General features: G+C 37.9%; 1 protein-coding gene across 2 annotated transcripts in view; it reads left to right on the forward strand.

Annotated features, from left to right (window-relative positions):
- Positions 1-15,119, forward strand: part of LOC105706659 (lon protease homolog 2, peroxisomal) — a 136,093-nt gene that overhangs the window by 70,049 nt on the left and 50,925 nt on the right. For both annotated transcript variants that reach the window (XM_064383000.1, XM_064383001.1), the window contains 3 exons: positions 1,266-1,416; positions 4,630-4,756; positions 8,126-8,259. In XM_064383000.1, coding sequence (XP_064239070.1) covers positions 1,266-1,416; positions 4,630-4,756; positions 8,126-8,259 — 412 coding nt within the window. The remainder of the gene's footprint in view (positions 1-1,265; positions 1,417-4,629; positions 4,757-8,125; positions 8,260-15,119) is intronic.

Genomic DNA, 15,119 nt, shown 5'->3' on the forward strand with positions numbered 1-15,119 from the left:
AAAATAAATAAAACTTCAGAAAGAATCAGAAGGTAGGAAAAACTGCTTATGTAGTTAAATTGTGGTTGGTGAGTACATTAGTCATTTTATTGCCTTTTTGAATATGTATGGCAACCCTGTTTATATTAATTGGGCCTAAGTGAAAGTGTTAATATGTTTAAGGTTTGGAACATGTAGAAGCTATTGGTGCCTTACTAAAGTCCTACACAGGCCCCTTAGCAATAAGTGCCTGTGACTCGAAGCTCTTTAACGTATGGTTGCACATTTTAAGACTCCAAGTTGACTGGTAAATTATCTGATGTATCTAATTCAAATATTTCTAAGAGCTGTTGTTGGGTGCAGTGGCTCATGCTTGTAATCCCAGCACTTTGGGAGGCCAAGGCAGGTGGATCGCTTGAGGCCAGGAGTTCAAGACCACCCTTGCCAGCATGATGAAACCCCATCTCTACTAAAAATACGAACGTTAGCCGGGCATGGTGGTGCACACCTGTAGTCCCAGCTACTCGAGGCTGAGACAGGAGAATCACTGGAACCCAGGAGGCAGAGGCTGCAGTGACGGCACTCCAATGAGACTCTGTTTTTTTTAAAAAAATGGAGCTATTGATGTTTTGCTTATTATAAGTGGCAGTGTTTTTGCATTAAGCCATTTTTAAATAGTGATGCTTTTTCTCTATCAGAATATAGTACCATAGTAATTTTTATTGTAATTTAACTCATAGTAAAGTTTACTCTTATTTGGAATTCTCCTTTTGGTTAAATAATTTATACCAGACTTTCTGAAAATGTTTGAGAAGGATTATATGGGTTATTATTTTACTGGTTATCTGAGAATTTCAAAAGACTTTACACATTTACTTTATATTCCCATAGCAGTTTAGATAGGGTGTGTTCCCAAGATGGAAACTGGTTCTGCAGGACTGGTAACTTAGGATGGCCACACAGTGAATCATTAATAAACAGATTTTCGAATAAAGCTTGAAAGTAATTTCTTGATAATCAACACAATGCAAGAGAAAAAAAAGTAATTTCTGTTGCTTTGTGCTATTACATTTTCAGAAATGTTTACGCTGAACATATTTTTTAAAATTATGTAGAATGTAGAGAATACCAAGAATAATGCTTAGATGTTAGTGTTATCTGTTTTTTAAACTAACTATTCTGAGCAGAAATATCAACCTTGCCAGTACATCATGTGTGTTTTCACTTATATGCAGCCTTCTGTTGGAACTACTAAATTATTTTAAATGTTTTTTGTTCTCCCCTAGGTGTTGGATCCTGAACAAAACCATAACTTCACCGATCATTATCTAAATGTGGCCTTTGACCTTTCTCAAGTTCTTTTTATAGCTACCGCCAACACCACTGCCACCATTCCAGCTGCCTTGTTGGACAGAATGGAGATCATTCAGGTTCCAGGTACTTGAATCTTCAGTGAAATCATTATTTGATATATCTTCCCTTTCTGACCATAACCCTTTAAAATTAGTCATGCTGTGGAGCGTTGACTAAGGAAGTTCCTTTGCCAACATACAATCTGCAGAAGTTCTGAGGAATGTATATAAATCAACTTCTATGTAGCTTCAGAATCTGGAAGAGCAAAATAACGAACGTTGACAACAACAATTTCACAATTAATTTAGCATTAAAGAATGATAATTTTATGACAAATAAGACATTCTTTTTTAAAGTAATTTCTAAAATTACAGGCCGGGTGTGGTGGCTCACGCTTGTAATCCCGAGGCGGGCAGATCACTTGAGGTCAGGAGTTCGAGACCAGCCTGGCCAACATGGGGAAACCCCATCTCTACTAAAAATACAAAAATTAGCCAGTCATGGTGGTGTGCACCTGTAGTCCCAGCTACTCAGGAGGCTGAGGCAGGAGAATCCCTTTTACCTGGGAGGCAGAGGTTGCAGTGAGCTGAGATCACATCACTGCTCTCCAGCCTGGGTGACGGAGCAAGACTCAAAAAAAAAAAAAAAGAATAACTGAACTTTCTCATAAAATCTAGCTTCACTTTTATATTAAAATGCACACCTTTTAAATTCCTCTTGAATCTATCAAATAGTTACATTTTTTTAATGTCTTCTTCAGTTACTGGAATGTGTGAAATGTATTCCTTCAGTTACTAACACTAGATTTTAAACTACAGCATTTTCACTTTATTTTAATTGCGCAGAATTGTTTTTCCCTGGAAGAGATCAAATATCTGTGGGGGGTTTTTTAAATGTAGAGTAAAATCTAAATGTCTTTATTTATTTATTTATTTAGAGACAGAGTCTAGCTCTGTTGCCCAGGCTGGAGTACAGTGGTACGATCTTGGCTGACTGCAACTTTTCCCTCCCAGGTTCGAGGGATTCTCGTGTGTCAGCCTCCCAAGTAGCTGAGATTACAGGCACCTGTGACCACGCCCAGCTAATTTTTGTACTTTTTAGTAGAAACAGGATTTCACCATGTTGGCCAAAGTGGTCTTGAACTCCTGGCCTCAAGTGATCTGCCTGCCTTGGCCTCCAAAAGTGCTGGGATTACAAACGTGCGCCATGGTGTCCAACCTAAATACCTTTTCTTATTTGCACATATCCAGGCTAAATGTCTTTTTTTTATTTTTTTTGAGATGGAGTCTCACTCTGTCACCCAGGCTGGAGTGCAGTAGCACAGTCTTGGCTCACTGCAACCTCTGTGCCTTCTGGGTTCAACTGATTCTCGTGCCTTAGCCTCCTGAGTAGCTGGGACTCACTTGGTGCACACCATCACACCTGGCTAATTTTTGCATTTTTAGTAGAGACGGGGTTTCGCCATGTTGGCCAGGCTGGTCTCGAACTCCTGACCTTTGGTGATTCACCTGCCTTGGCCTCCCAAAGTGCTGGAATTACAGGAATGAGCCACCATACCCAGCCCTAAATCTCTTTAAGACTCTAAATGTAATCTAAACATATTTTTCATGTTAATCTGAAATACATTTTTGCAACTAAGTGAATTATAATTGGATTTCTTAATTATCTGCAAGCACTGCAGGTTCCTATATTTAGTTTTGAAATATGGTAGAGTAAAAAGTTAATTGTGAATACTTAAAGTCTAAAGTAAATAGGTAATGAGACTAAATTCCCTGGAAACTCCAAGTTATCGCAGAAAATCCTTTAGATATACTAAAGTAAAGTGAAAGAATCAGGACAGCTGCTGCAGAGGAGAACATATAATGCCACCTTCTTCCGCTGGCAGATTCAGCTGTCCAATCTTCTAGCTTTCCTGGTGTTTACTAACCTCCTCTTTCCATTCAAAAGGTGCCTTATCAATTCATATTTTTGATTTTTGCTTGTTAAATGGAAAGGGACATTAGATGGAATTTTGTCTTATAGGATTTAAAGATGAAGAAAATCTGTACTTATTCAGGCTATTATATAAGAACATAAAGTCTTTTAAATATGCTATATATATAAATACATATATATACACATATACAAATACATATACACACACATATATATACCATCATGTGGAGGGAAAAACCTTTTATAGGGACATCTTAGGTTTTCTCTTTTTGCTACAATTTATTTTATAGTCATAGTTCTGGAAACAGTATCTTTAGAGCCCTTCCCTTTTAAACTCACTGCTTATTTAATTGAAGGGTGTGTGTGTGTGTTTCAAGTATAGATCAAATTATACTAAAAAGATGCATTTATTTTTCTATTTGAAATCTCAGAGGGTTTGAGGACAAAGAGATAATTGTCTCGTAAGGTTTGAGGTTTTTTCCTCTTCTTTGGGAGATACATCATTTAATAAGAAGACTTTCACACACTGTGCTTAGTGCTTGTTTTGTTTGTGAAAAAGTTGGAAATGTTAACAATTACTGATTTAGATTTAGATTAAATTTCTTTTTCTTCCTTTTTTCTTTTTTTTTTTTTTTCTTTGAGACAGAGGCTCTGTTGCCCAGGCTGGAGTGCAGTGGCATGATCTCAGCTCAGTGCAACCTCCACCTCCCCACTGAAGCTATTCTTGTGCCTCAGCCTCCAGAGTAACTAGGACTATAGGTGTGCACAACCACATCCAGCCAATTTTTTGCATTTTTAGTAGAGACAGGGTTTTGCCATGTTGCCCACACTGGTCTCAAATTCCTAAGCTCAAGTGATCTACCAAAGTGCTAGGATTACAGGCTTGAGCCAATGTGCCTGGCCAGAATAAATTTATTTATTGTAATTATAGTCTCATTTGAAATAATACTTAAATTTGTTCTAAACTGAGATCTATTTAATCTACATTTGAGTCATTACAAAAGCATAGCATTGGCCGGGCTCAGTGGCTCATGCCTGTAATCTCAGCACTTTTGGGAGTCTAAGGCTGGTGGATCACTTGAGACCAGGAGTTTGAGACCAGCCTGGCCAACATGGCAAAACCCCGTCTTACTGAAAGTACAAAAATCAGCCAGGCATGGTTGTGTATGCCTGTCATCCCAGCTACTTGGGAGGCTGAGGCAGGAGAATCGCTTGAACCCACCAGGTGTAAGTTGCAGTGAGCTGAGATTTTGCCACTGCACTCCAGCCTGGGTGACAGAGCAAGACTCTGTCTCAAAAAAAAAAGCATGGCATGATGGGAGCCATGTGAATAATTGTGAAACAAGATCTCTTCTTTTCCAGGGTATACACAGGAGGAGAAGATAGAGATTGCCCATAGGCACTTGATCCCAAAGCAGCTGGAACAACATGGGCTGACTCCTCAACAGATTCAGATCCCTCAGGTCACCACTCTTGACATCATCACCAGGTTAGTTAGCCATCCTGAGGCTTCATTAACTCCAGGCACATTTTGGGTATTTAGTGAGTTACCAAACCTAGGACAGAGAGTATCAATATTTGAGTTTTTCATCTTTTGAGGTATTTCACAATCTCCTGAAAAGGAGATTATATTACTGGCATCCCATAGCATCTATTTCTCTTTCTTCACCAACTTCCAGCAGGCATCATATAACTATTGATTTACACCGTTCTCTATACTAGGCAGAAGTTTACAGAGAAACCATTTGGAATAGTTACAGCTAAAGCTGTAACAATTTATAGGAATTTTATGCTTTGTCACAATAGCAGTATAAGGGGTTAATTTGATAATTTAAAAACCAAAATACATGGCAAATATAGAGATACTTTTTATGCCCAGGATCTTGAATGTTGTTGAATTATCTTAAGAGGTGATATGCTACTTTCAGATATCTGATATAAGTTACTCTGTTTTCTTTTCTTCTCTTTGGCTGAGAGATTTTTAAAGTCCTTGGAATTTTGATCTTCAGAACTAACAGTGGAACAATAGAGAAGGTACCTTCCCAAGTTTAGTACCAAATGCTTAAGCCTGTAGCAAGCAGTGAGTAACTTACCTGAATAGAGCATTGCTTAGTCTAATTTATAGATTCCCTGTTTGAATGGAAAATATACTCAGTTAAGAATTTATATCCACCACAGCCTCTTACAGTTTTCCTGGCTCGGTATTACAGATCCATTGCATCATCCAGCAAGTGGTGTCAGGCTGCCAGGCTCTCCTCATGCGGTCCTTTTCTAGTACCTACTGTTTTTAAGAGATGTGACGTATCCCTCTGTTTCGAACTTTACTTAGCGTTTGGCCATACTGCCTTTTGATCTATGCCTTCTTATGGGTCTACTTGGATTTATATACAAAACAGTAAGACTACGTCTTACCTGAGGGTTCCTTTTCTTAGTTTGTTTTGTGATTTGCTGTGTGGATAATACCAGGAGAAATAAATTAGGTGATTTATATGCCTGAGTCTTCCAACAATGTCATTATTCCAGATAACACCCATGATGCCTTTGGGTAACATTCAATAAGTCATTTAACCTTTTTGATAGCTGCCCCGTCTGTAAAATATGAGGGATGGAGAAAAATCCAGAGCTTATCTGAATAATAATGATTCTGAAGAGGGATCATTATTTGCATTTCCCAATTGTTGCCTGGAGAACTATTTCTTTTTTATATATACTTGTTAACTTAGAATATCAGATCTTTAAAGCTGTGGACATAAGGAAATCTCTGAGCAGTTTTGTTAGTTTTGATATTGTTTTTAAAAACAACACAAATATCTACTACTCCATTTACCAAACTTAGGATATAGAGTATCAGTATTTGAGTTTTTCATCTTTTGAGATATGTCACACTCCTAGACCCTAATGTTCTAGTCTTTCTTATCTCCAACTATAACTCACCTACTTGAATACTTCCAGTCCCAGTATCCTTAATGCTAGCTAATAACTACCTCTTCGTGAGAAATTCTAATTGTTACAAAGATATTCTTTTTTTTTTTTTTTTAAAGACAGGTTTTCACACTGTTGCTCAGGCTGGAGTGCAGTGGCATGATCTTGGCTTACTGAAACCTCCGCCTCCCAGGCTCAAGCAGTCTTCCCACCTCAGCCCCTGAGTAGCTGGGACCACAGGCACGAGCTGGGCGTGGTGGCGTGCGCCTGTAATCCCAGCTACTCAGGAAGCTGAGGCACGAGAATCACTTGAACCAGGGAGGTGGAAGTTGCAGTAAGCCAAGATCGTGTCACTGCACTACAACCCAGGTGACAGAGCAAGACTCCATCTCAAAAAAAAAAGTTTAATTTTTTTAGTAGAGATGGGGTCTCACCATTTGGCCAGGCTGGTCTGGAACTCCTGAGCTCAAGTGATAATTGTTACAAAGCTATCTTTCTATTCACTTTGTATAATTTTCTTCTTTTCTGCCTTTATAGGAACACCTGGAATCTAAGTGTAATTCCTTCTTGTACAGCCCTTCTGACATTAAAATAGAATACTATCAGTTCTTCACACTAAATGTTGTCTTCTTCAAGCTAACCATTCCTATCCTCTGTACCATTCCTGTTGATGTAGTTTCAAGAATTCTTACCTTCCTGATTAGTCTTCTTCTGAAAGAATCCTGTATGTCAATGTGCCTTTTAAATTTAAACACCCAGAATTGAACACAGTGTTTCAGATAGAGTCTAAGCAGTTCCTGGTATAGGAAGACCATGGTTTTCTTATCTGACTATGTTGTTTTATGACTCTATCTCTAGATTCTTAGCTTTTTGAAGATGATTCTCTTCCCTTTTTCATTGAATTTCACTAAGCTTGGCACATCCCATTTTGTATTTATACAGTTGAATTTTTTAAAGCTGAAATGTAGAAGTTTTTGAGATGCCTCCCTGTTTTCTTCCTATTGAAATTATATGTAGTTGCATAATATAAACTTTATATCTTTCTATACCTTTGACTGAAATGAGTTTTAGAGTGTTTAGCTTAGAGTTTTTTATCTGTCTTTTTCTCAGAACTTTTAAAATCTGCTTTCCTAAAGTCTACGGTGTATGTCTGACTTAATCAAATGTATGGCTCAGTCAGATCCAATTCTTCAGATGAAACTGCATTCTCCACCTGATCCTGTCTGTCCAGATCCATTCAAAGCTGAGTGGCCAAAAATGGTTATACTATATGATGGCCTGTGGAATGACTTAATGGAGTTTGATTCTAATGTGCATGTTTTTAAAGCATCTCTGCTTAACCACACGTAGAGTCTTTTTCACAGAGTCACAGTGCTTTCATCAGTTAGCCACCTTCTTCCTTCAGAAATCTTCACAGTGAAAATACACTGAAGAAAGGTGATTAGCAAAGTGCCTAGTGAAAACCAGATTTCTGTCTTAGAGTTGTTTTTGTTTTAGTTCCACAAAGAGCACAATTTCTCTGATTCTTTCAGCAATATTTCAAGTACCATAAATTGATCTAGAATTTTCCTAAATTGACAAATTTTGTTTAAGAAGACTCTTCAACAAATTACCAAGGAGTAAATGGTTGTTTATATGCTGCCAAATTTACTTTGGTAATGTAAATTGAACTTAGAACTAGGGTTCATTTTTAAGCATAGGGTTATAATTCAAGATAATCTGTATAAAGGAAATAGTAGTAGCTGAAAATCCATCTAAGTGTTGAAGAAAGAACAATAATGAGGAGTTTTAACTGTGGAGAAGTTAGTACTCAAGAAAGGGTAATGAACATTTAAATATATGCTGTTTCTTTAGCAAAAATGTTAATAACATTACTTCTGTCTATTTTTTTTAGGTGGTGTATGGCCAAAAATAAAATATATTTCTTTGATGACAGGTATACCAGAGAGGCAGGGGTTCGTTCTCTGGACAGAAAACTTGGGGCCATTTGCCGAGCTGTGGCCGTGAAGGTGGCAGAAGGACAGCCTAAGGAGGCCAAGTTGGAACGTTCTGATGTGGCTGAGAGAGAAGGTTGGTGACCTTGTTCTGGCGTTCTCAAGCTTAGTGGCTAGGAGTGAGTGACAGAAGAAGGTTGGATATGGAGGGGAAGGCATTGGGTAGTCCTTGGAGCAGTGGCACACATTACTCCACTGTTAAATGCGTCCAGTAAGTAATACTTTAATATTTCAATATATTTCATCAAGAGGATTGTCTTTTACAAATAGCACATAGTTTTAACTGGAATAATAATAAGAATGCTTTGAGGCTACAGTAACTATATTAGGTTTCTCTAGAGGGACAAGACTAATAGGATAGATGTGTATATGAAGAGGAGTTTAAGAAGTATTGACTCACACGATCATATGGTCAAGTCCCACAATAGGCCACCTGCGGGCTGAGGAGCAAGGAAGCCAGTCCGAGTCCCAAAACCTCAAAAATAGGGAAGCCGACAGTGTAACCTTCAGTCTGTGGCTAAAGCCCCAAGAGCCCCTGGAAAACCACTGGTGTATGTTCAAGAGTCCAAAAGTTGAAGAACTTGGAGTGTAATATTCGAGGGCAAAAAGCATCCAGCACGGGAGAAAGCTGAAGGCCAGAAGACTCAAGTCTCATCCTTCCACCTTCTTTAGTCTGTTTTACTCAGTCATGCTGGAAGCTGAGTAGATGGTACCCACCCATATTGAGGGTAGGTCTTCCTCTCCCAGTCCACTGACTCAATTGTTAAACTCCTTTGACAGTATCCTCACAGTCACACACCAGAACAATACTTTGCATCCTTCAATCCAATCAGGTTGACACTCAATATTCACCATCACAGTAACTTTCTCTAGATATATAATGATGGTGTACATTATGTATGGGTTCTGGTGTTATCTTATTTCTTTCTGACCCAAACAGTTAAGTTTTTAAATAATTTATAACACAAAAAAGTTTCTACAACATTAGAAAATCCATGCTGTTCAAGTACTGCAAGGGCAGACCTTTGTACTCTGGAATAGCACGATGTGTAATAATTTTTTCACACATTTTCTTTTATAGGTAAACAATTAAATAATTTAAATTATTTCTTTTTAAAAAATTATTGTGGCGGTGGTGACATAAGGAGGGTTCTATTACTGAAATTAATCAAATGTGGACATTCCTTTCGTGTACCCACTTAAAATCTTTTAACTGGCTGGGCACCGTGGCTCACACCTTTATTCCCAGCACTTTGGGACATTGATGCAGGCAGGTAACTTGAGGTCAGGAGTTTGAGACCAGCCTAGCCAACATGGTGAAACCCCATCTCTACTAAAAATGCAAAAATTATCCAGGTGTGGTGGCGGGCACTTTTAGTCCCAGGTACTCCAGAGGCTGAGGCAGGAGAATCACTTGAGCCCAAAAGTCAGAGGTTGCAGTGAACAAAGATTATGCCACTGTATTCCAGCCTGGGCGACAGAGCAAAACTCTATCTCAAAAAAATAAGTAAGTACACAAATTCTAGTCAGCCATCTTGGCAAAAAAGAGAGAGAGAGAGAAAAAAATCAGTACATAAAATAAAATGTTTTAATTTCTTGCCCCAAAACTGTATGGGGTCTCAGTTCATCTACCATGCTGTTACATAGTTGGCCAAAACTTGCTTTAACAAACAGGAGTAGTAGGAAAATGACAATTTCTTTCATAGTAAAAGAGATGTATTAGATTTTTCTACCATTTCCATAGCTCTTTCCAGAAAGGATTTGGATGACTATGATTAAAGAACTGTAATTTATGGTGGACCCAGTTGAACAGACGCACCCAAACATCTTTCCTGTTTTTCCTTCAGTTGCTGAACACTGTGCATTTTACAGCAGTAGCATCAGAGTCAGCTTTCACAGAATCCTCCTGTGGCCAGTACAGTGCTTCACCCCTGCTCCCCCGTGCCTGGAACCTCACTGGTTCATTTTGTCCAGAGAGCGAAGCTCGTATCTTCTGTTGGGTTGGAGAGGGGCAGTGTTTTTACTACGTGGAGGAGGAGTAGCGGTAGTGAATTCTAATTGTTTTTTATCCAGACATTAAAACTTTTGCTTTATTTTTACTTTTATTATTTTTATTTTATTTTATCTTTTGAGATGGAGTCTTGCTCTGTCACCCTGGCTGGGATGCAATGGCGCAATCTCGGCTCACTGCAACCTCCACTTCCCAGGTTCAAGCAATTCTCGTGCCTCAGCCTCCCCAGTAGCTGGGACTATAGACGTACACCACCACGCCCGGATAATGTTTGCATTTTTAGTAGAGACAGGGTTTCACCATGTTGACCTCAGGTGATCCACTCGCCTCAGCCTCCCAAAGTGCTGGGATTACAGGCATGAACCAACGCACCTGGCTTTATTTTTATTTTTGTTTTTACTCTGCCTTAGGAGAATCCGGAAAACTTTTGCCCTTTGTCCCACTCTTCACCCGTGCTTTCGGGGCTACCTTGAATTCCTTAGCTTTTGTAGACTTTTATGGCTTAACATCAACTGATTGTTCTCTACCTCTAGCCCCACAGACATTGAGGTTTCTGCTTTCTCTGGCCTGTTAAGTGTTTGTTACCTTTTGTCCATATAGTTTTTGTTTTCCAAAATTTTGTCAGCATCTCTTATCAGCTGTTGTCTTCTTTCTCATTATTTTTGTTCTTGTGGGTTTATGTATTTTTTATTTCTTGTCATTTTAATACAATTTGTCATTTAATACAGGAATTATAGAGATAAACATATGTTCAGACTACCATTTATAGAAATTTGAATTTTAAAAAAATGTTCTAGGTGAGGGAGTACCTATCAAGGGTGGAAATCACTGGTGTAGATGACAATGACAGTCAAGAACTGAGGTCTATAAAAGTTAAGACCTAGATCTAGATGCTCCTGAATTTCCCTTTTATTCTTACACTTCCTTTGTGCTGTGGTCTCAAGCAGCTGAGCCTATGTCTTTTTGTTCTTGTCTGTGATATAACAGAAGGTAGAGGATGAAGTGAGTTTATTAGATAAAACATTTTGAAAATTGCCGTTAAGATTTAGACGATGTATTTTAGAACTTATAATAATACACTCAGAGGAATTCAGTGTCAAGCGAAACTTTTGCATAATTATACATTGCTTAATGTTTATACATATATCCATTAGAATATTTCTAACAATATCTTTGATTATACTAGCTATTTTTAAATAACCCACAAATACTCAAGGAATTGTTCAGTTTGTGAACTGTGTGAGAACTACAGTTTTTCATGATAATATTTATTTGTGTGGTTTTTGTAATCACAGAACATCTTCTAAATGATAATATAATTAAGCAGATTTGCTTAGTTAAGATATTAGGAAGAGCATTCCAGATGAATAATTAGAATAAATACTTGTCTCTTGGAGATGACTCTGGGTGTAGTCTTTACTAGAGGCACAGGTATGGACTCTAGGTGGCTCTTACCTCACGAGATACCCTTAAGTAAGCAACAACCATTCTCTAGCCCTTAGTAGAATAATTATTAGGTGTCCTGAATTGGTGTTTATGACCTCAACCAAACCAAAAAATAATTTCTACAAAAGAGTCTGTGTTAAGTTTTCATAGCGCAAAGTTCAAATGGAGCTTAGTAATGAAAAGTTTCTCATTAAGAAATAAATTTAAAATTAGAGTATAAAACAAAACAGTTGTTTTAGAAACTTCAAGTAATACAGTGTGGGAGTTATTTTTAATGTTAAAAATAAAGCATTCCTAATTCAAGCACGAGAGACAGAATAATAATAATAATAATAAGGCGGAACTTGGAGTTACTGCCAAGAAGAAAAGTAAGTTTGGGCCACCAGCTTCGAAACAGGCAGAAACCTCCAGTGTATCGAGCTTTCTGGAATAGGCCCAGAAGCACTGGTCTGTGAACAGTTGTCTTTGTATTTGTGGAGTCTTAACTGGCAGTTAAAGAGACTAAATAATAGCCGGGAGTTTAAAAAGCAGGTGAGATTAACCTGTGTTAGATGAGGAACATTTATGGTTTCAGTCACTTACCTATAAAGTATGAGAATTGTTTCTTTAAAAGAATGCTGCCTCTGTTTTTCTGCATGTTGTTAGTATTTTCTGAATTGCCCTTTTCCTTTCTTGGGTATTTGTTGGGTTGAGGAATTAGTTGGATTATATTACTACAGTTTTATTCTGCTTTTAGCCTACCTTTGCCAAGAAAGACACAAATGTTCCATGTATTTAATTTTTCATACTTGGGTGTTTCTAAACAGGCTAAATGTTCATGTGTTTAAGTAGCCATGTATCATATATGTTCAATTTATATCTAGCAAGATTTTTTCTTGAAAATTATCTTAAGCAAAGAAGGATTCATATTATAATCAGTCCTTACAAAGTTTCTCATAATACATAGCATTCTCAATTAGTTTATTCTTAAAGAATATAGTATTTATTAGAGGAAGTTACATCAAACAGAAATAACCTTGGTACATAGTAGTTTCTGATTATTCTCATAGAAGTCACCTGAAAAATTGGTTTAAAAGAAGAGAAAATTAATACAGATTTAACAGTTATTCATGAAACATGTAGATGTTGTTATTTCATTTTGTTGTACTGTAAAGGAGTACTTGAGGCTGGGTAATTTATAAAGAAAAGAGGTTTTTGGCTCAGAGTTCTGCAGGCTGTATGAGAGGCACAGTGCCAGCATCTGCTTCTGGTGAGGCCTTAAGAAGTTTACAATCATGATGGAAGACAAAGGGAGAGCAGGCATGTCACACGGCGAGAGAGGGATCAAGAGAGAAAGGAAAGAGAGCCAGGCACCTTTTAACAACCAGCTGTCACATGAACTCATTACCTTGGGGAAGGCACCAAACCATTTATCAGGGATCTGCCCCTGTGACCCAAACACTTCCCTCTAACATTGGGATACAAAGCTATATTAATCAAAAAAGCATGGTACTGGTATAAAAATAGACACATAGATGAATAGGACAGAATGCAGAAACTGGAAATAAAAATCTACAGCCAACCGATCTTTGACAAAGTAGACCAAAATGTACACTGGGAAAGGAAAACCGATTCAATAAATGGTGCTGAGAAAATTGAATAGCCATATGCAGAAAGAATGAAACTGAACCACTCTCTCTTATTTTATAAAAACCAACTCAAGAGACCAGGTGGGGTGGCTCACACCTGTAATCCCAGCACTTTGGGAGGCCGAGGTGGGCAGATCACTTGAGGTCAGGAGTTTGACACCAGCCTGACCAATATGGTGAAACCCCTTCTCTACTAAAAACATGGAAATTATCTGGACGTGGTGGCACATGCCTATAATAGGAAAATCACTTGAACCCAGGAGGTGGAAGTTGCAGTGAGCTGAGATCACCCAATTGCACTCCAGCCTGGGCATTGCACTGAGACTCTGTCTCAAAAAAAAAAAAAAAAAAAATCAACTCAAGAGAGATTGAAGATTTAAATGTAAAATCTAAAGCTAAAACACACTAGAAGAAAATCTAGAAAAATATTCTTCTGGACATTGCCCTAGACAAAGAATTCATGACTAAGACCTCAAAAACAAATGCAAGAAAACCAAAAGTAGACAAATAAGACTTAATTAAACTAAAAAACTTTTGAACAGCAAAAGAAATAATCAACAGAGTAAACAGACAACTTGCAGAATGAGCAAAAATGTTTGCAGATTACATATCCAGGAGACCAGTATCCAGAATCTACAAGGAACTGAAAAAACTCAACAACAACAGCAAAAAACAAAAAATAGCCCCATTAGAAAGTAGGCAAAGTACATGAAAGACATTTTGCAAAAGAAGACATACAAATGGTCAGGAAGCATATGAGAAAAATGCTCAACATCACTAATCATCAGAGAAATGAAAAATCCACAATGAGATATCATATTACACCAGTCAAAACGGCTATTTTTAGAAAGTCAGAAAAATAACAGATGTTGGTGAGGATTTAGAGAAAAGAGAGTGCTTATATAGTTTTGGGAGAAGTGTAAAGTAGTACTACCTCTATAGAAAACAGTATGGAGTGTGTGCCTGTAAACATAGAGTGTGGAATAATTAATAGACATAAGCATGAGCTACCATGCCCAGCCTCAAAAAATTTAATTTCCCTCTTCTTTTTTTTGCCCCCTGAGATGGAGCCTTGCTCGGTCACTTGGGCTGGAATGCAGTGGCATGATCTTGGCTCACTGCAACCTCTGCCTCCCGGGTTCAAGCGATTCTCCTGCCTCAGCCTCCGAGTAGCTGGTGTTACAGTCCACCACTGCACCTGGCTAATTTTTGTATTTTTAGTAGAGATGGAGTTTTACCATGTTGACCAGGCTGGTATCACACTCCTGACCTCAGGTGATCCGCTCACCTCGGCCTCACAAAGTGCTGGGATTACAAGAGTGAGCTACTGCACCTGGCCTAATTTCCCTCTTAATTTTGTCATTGACCCAAAAGTTGTCCAGGAGCATGTTTCATTCACATGTACTTGTATATTTTTGAGAGTTCCTCTTCAAATTGATTTTTAATTTTATTCTGTTGTGTGAAGATACTGGATATGATTTTGATATTTTTTTAATTTTATTGAGACTTGTTTTATGGCCTAATGTTTGGTCGGTCTTGGAGAATGTCCCATGTGCTAATGAGAAGAATGTGTCTTTTGTGGTTGTTGGGTAGAATGTTCTGTAAATGTCTGTTAGGTCCATTTGGTTTTAAGTTCAGTGTTTCATTGTTGACTTTCTGTCTGTCTCCGTGATCTATTAGTGCTCTCAGTGGGGTGTTGAAGTCCCACGTTATTATTGTATTGCTATCTGTCTCTTTTCTTAGGTCTAATAGTGTTTGTTTTATTAATCCAGTGCTCCAGTTTTGGGTGCCTGTATATTATATACCTAGGATTATTATTTCTTCTTGTTCAGTTGATAGCTGTGTCATTAT

The sequence above is a fragment of the Aotus nancymaae genome, unplaced genomic scaffold, assembly GCF_030222135.1.
Source record: "Aotus nancymaae isolate 86718 unplaced genomic scaffold, 86718_ANA_hifiasm-v0.15.2.pri h1tg000030l, whole genome shotgun sequence".
NCBI lineage: Eukaryota > Metazoa > Chordata > Mammalia > Primates > Aotidae > Aotus > Aotus nancymaae.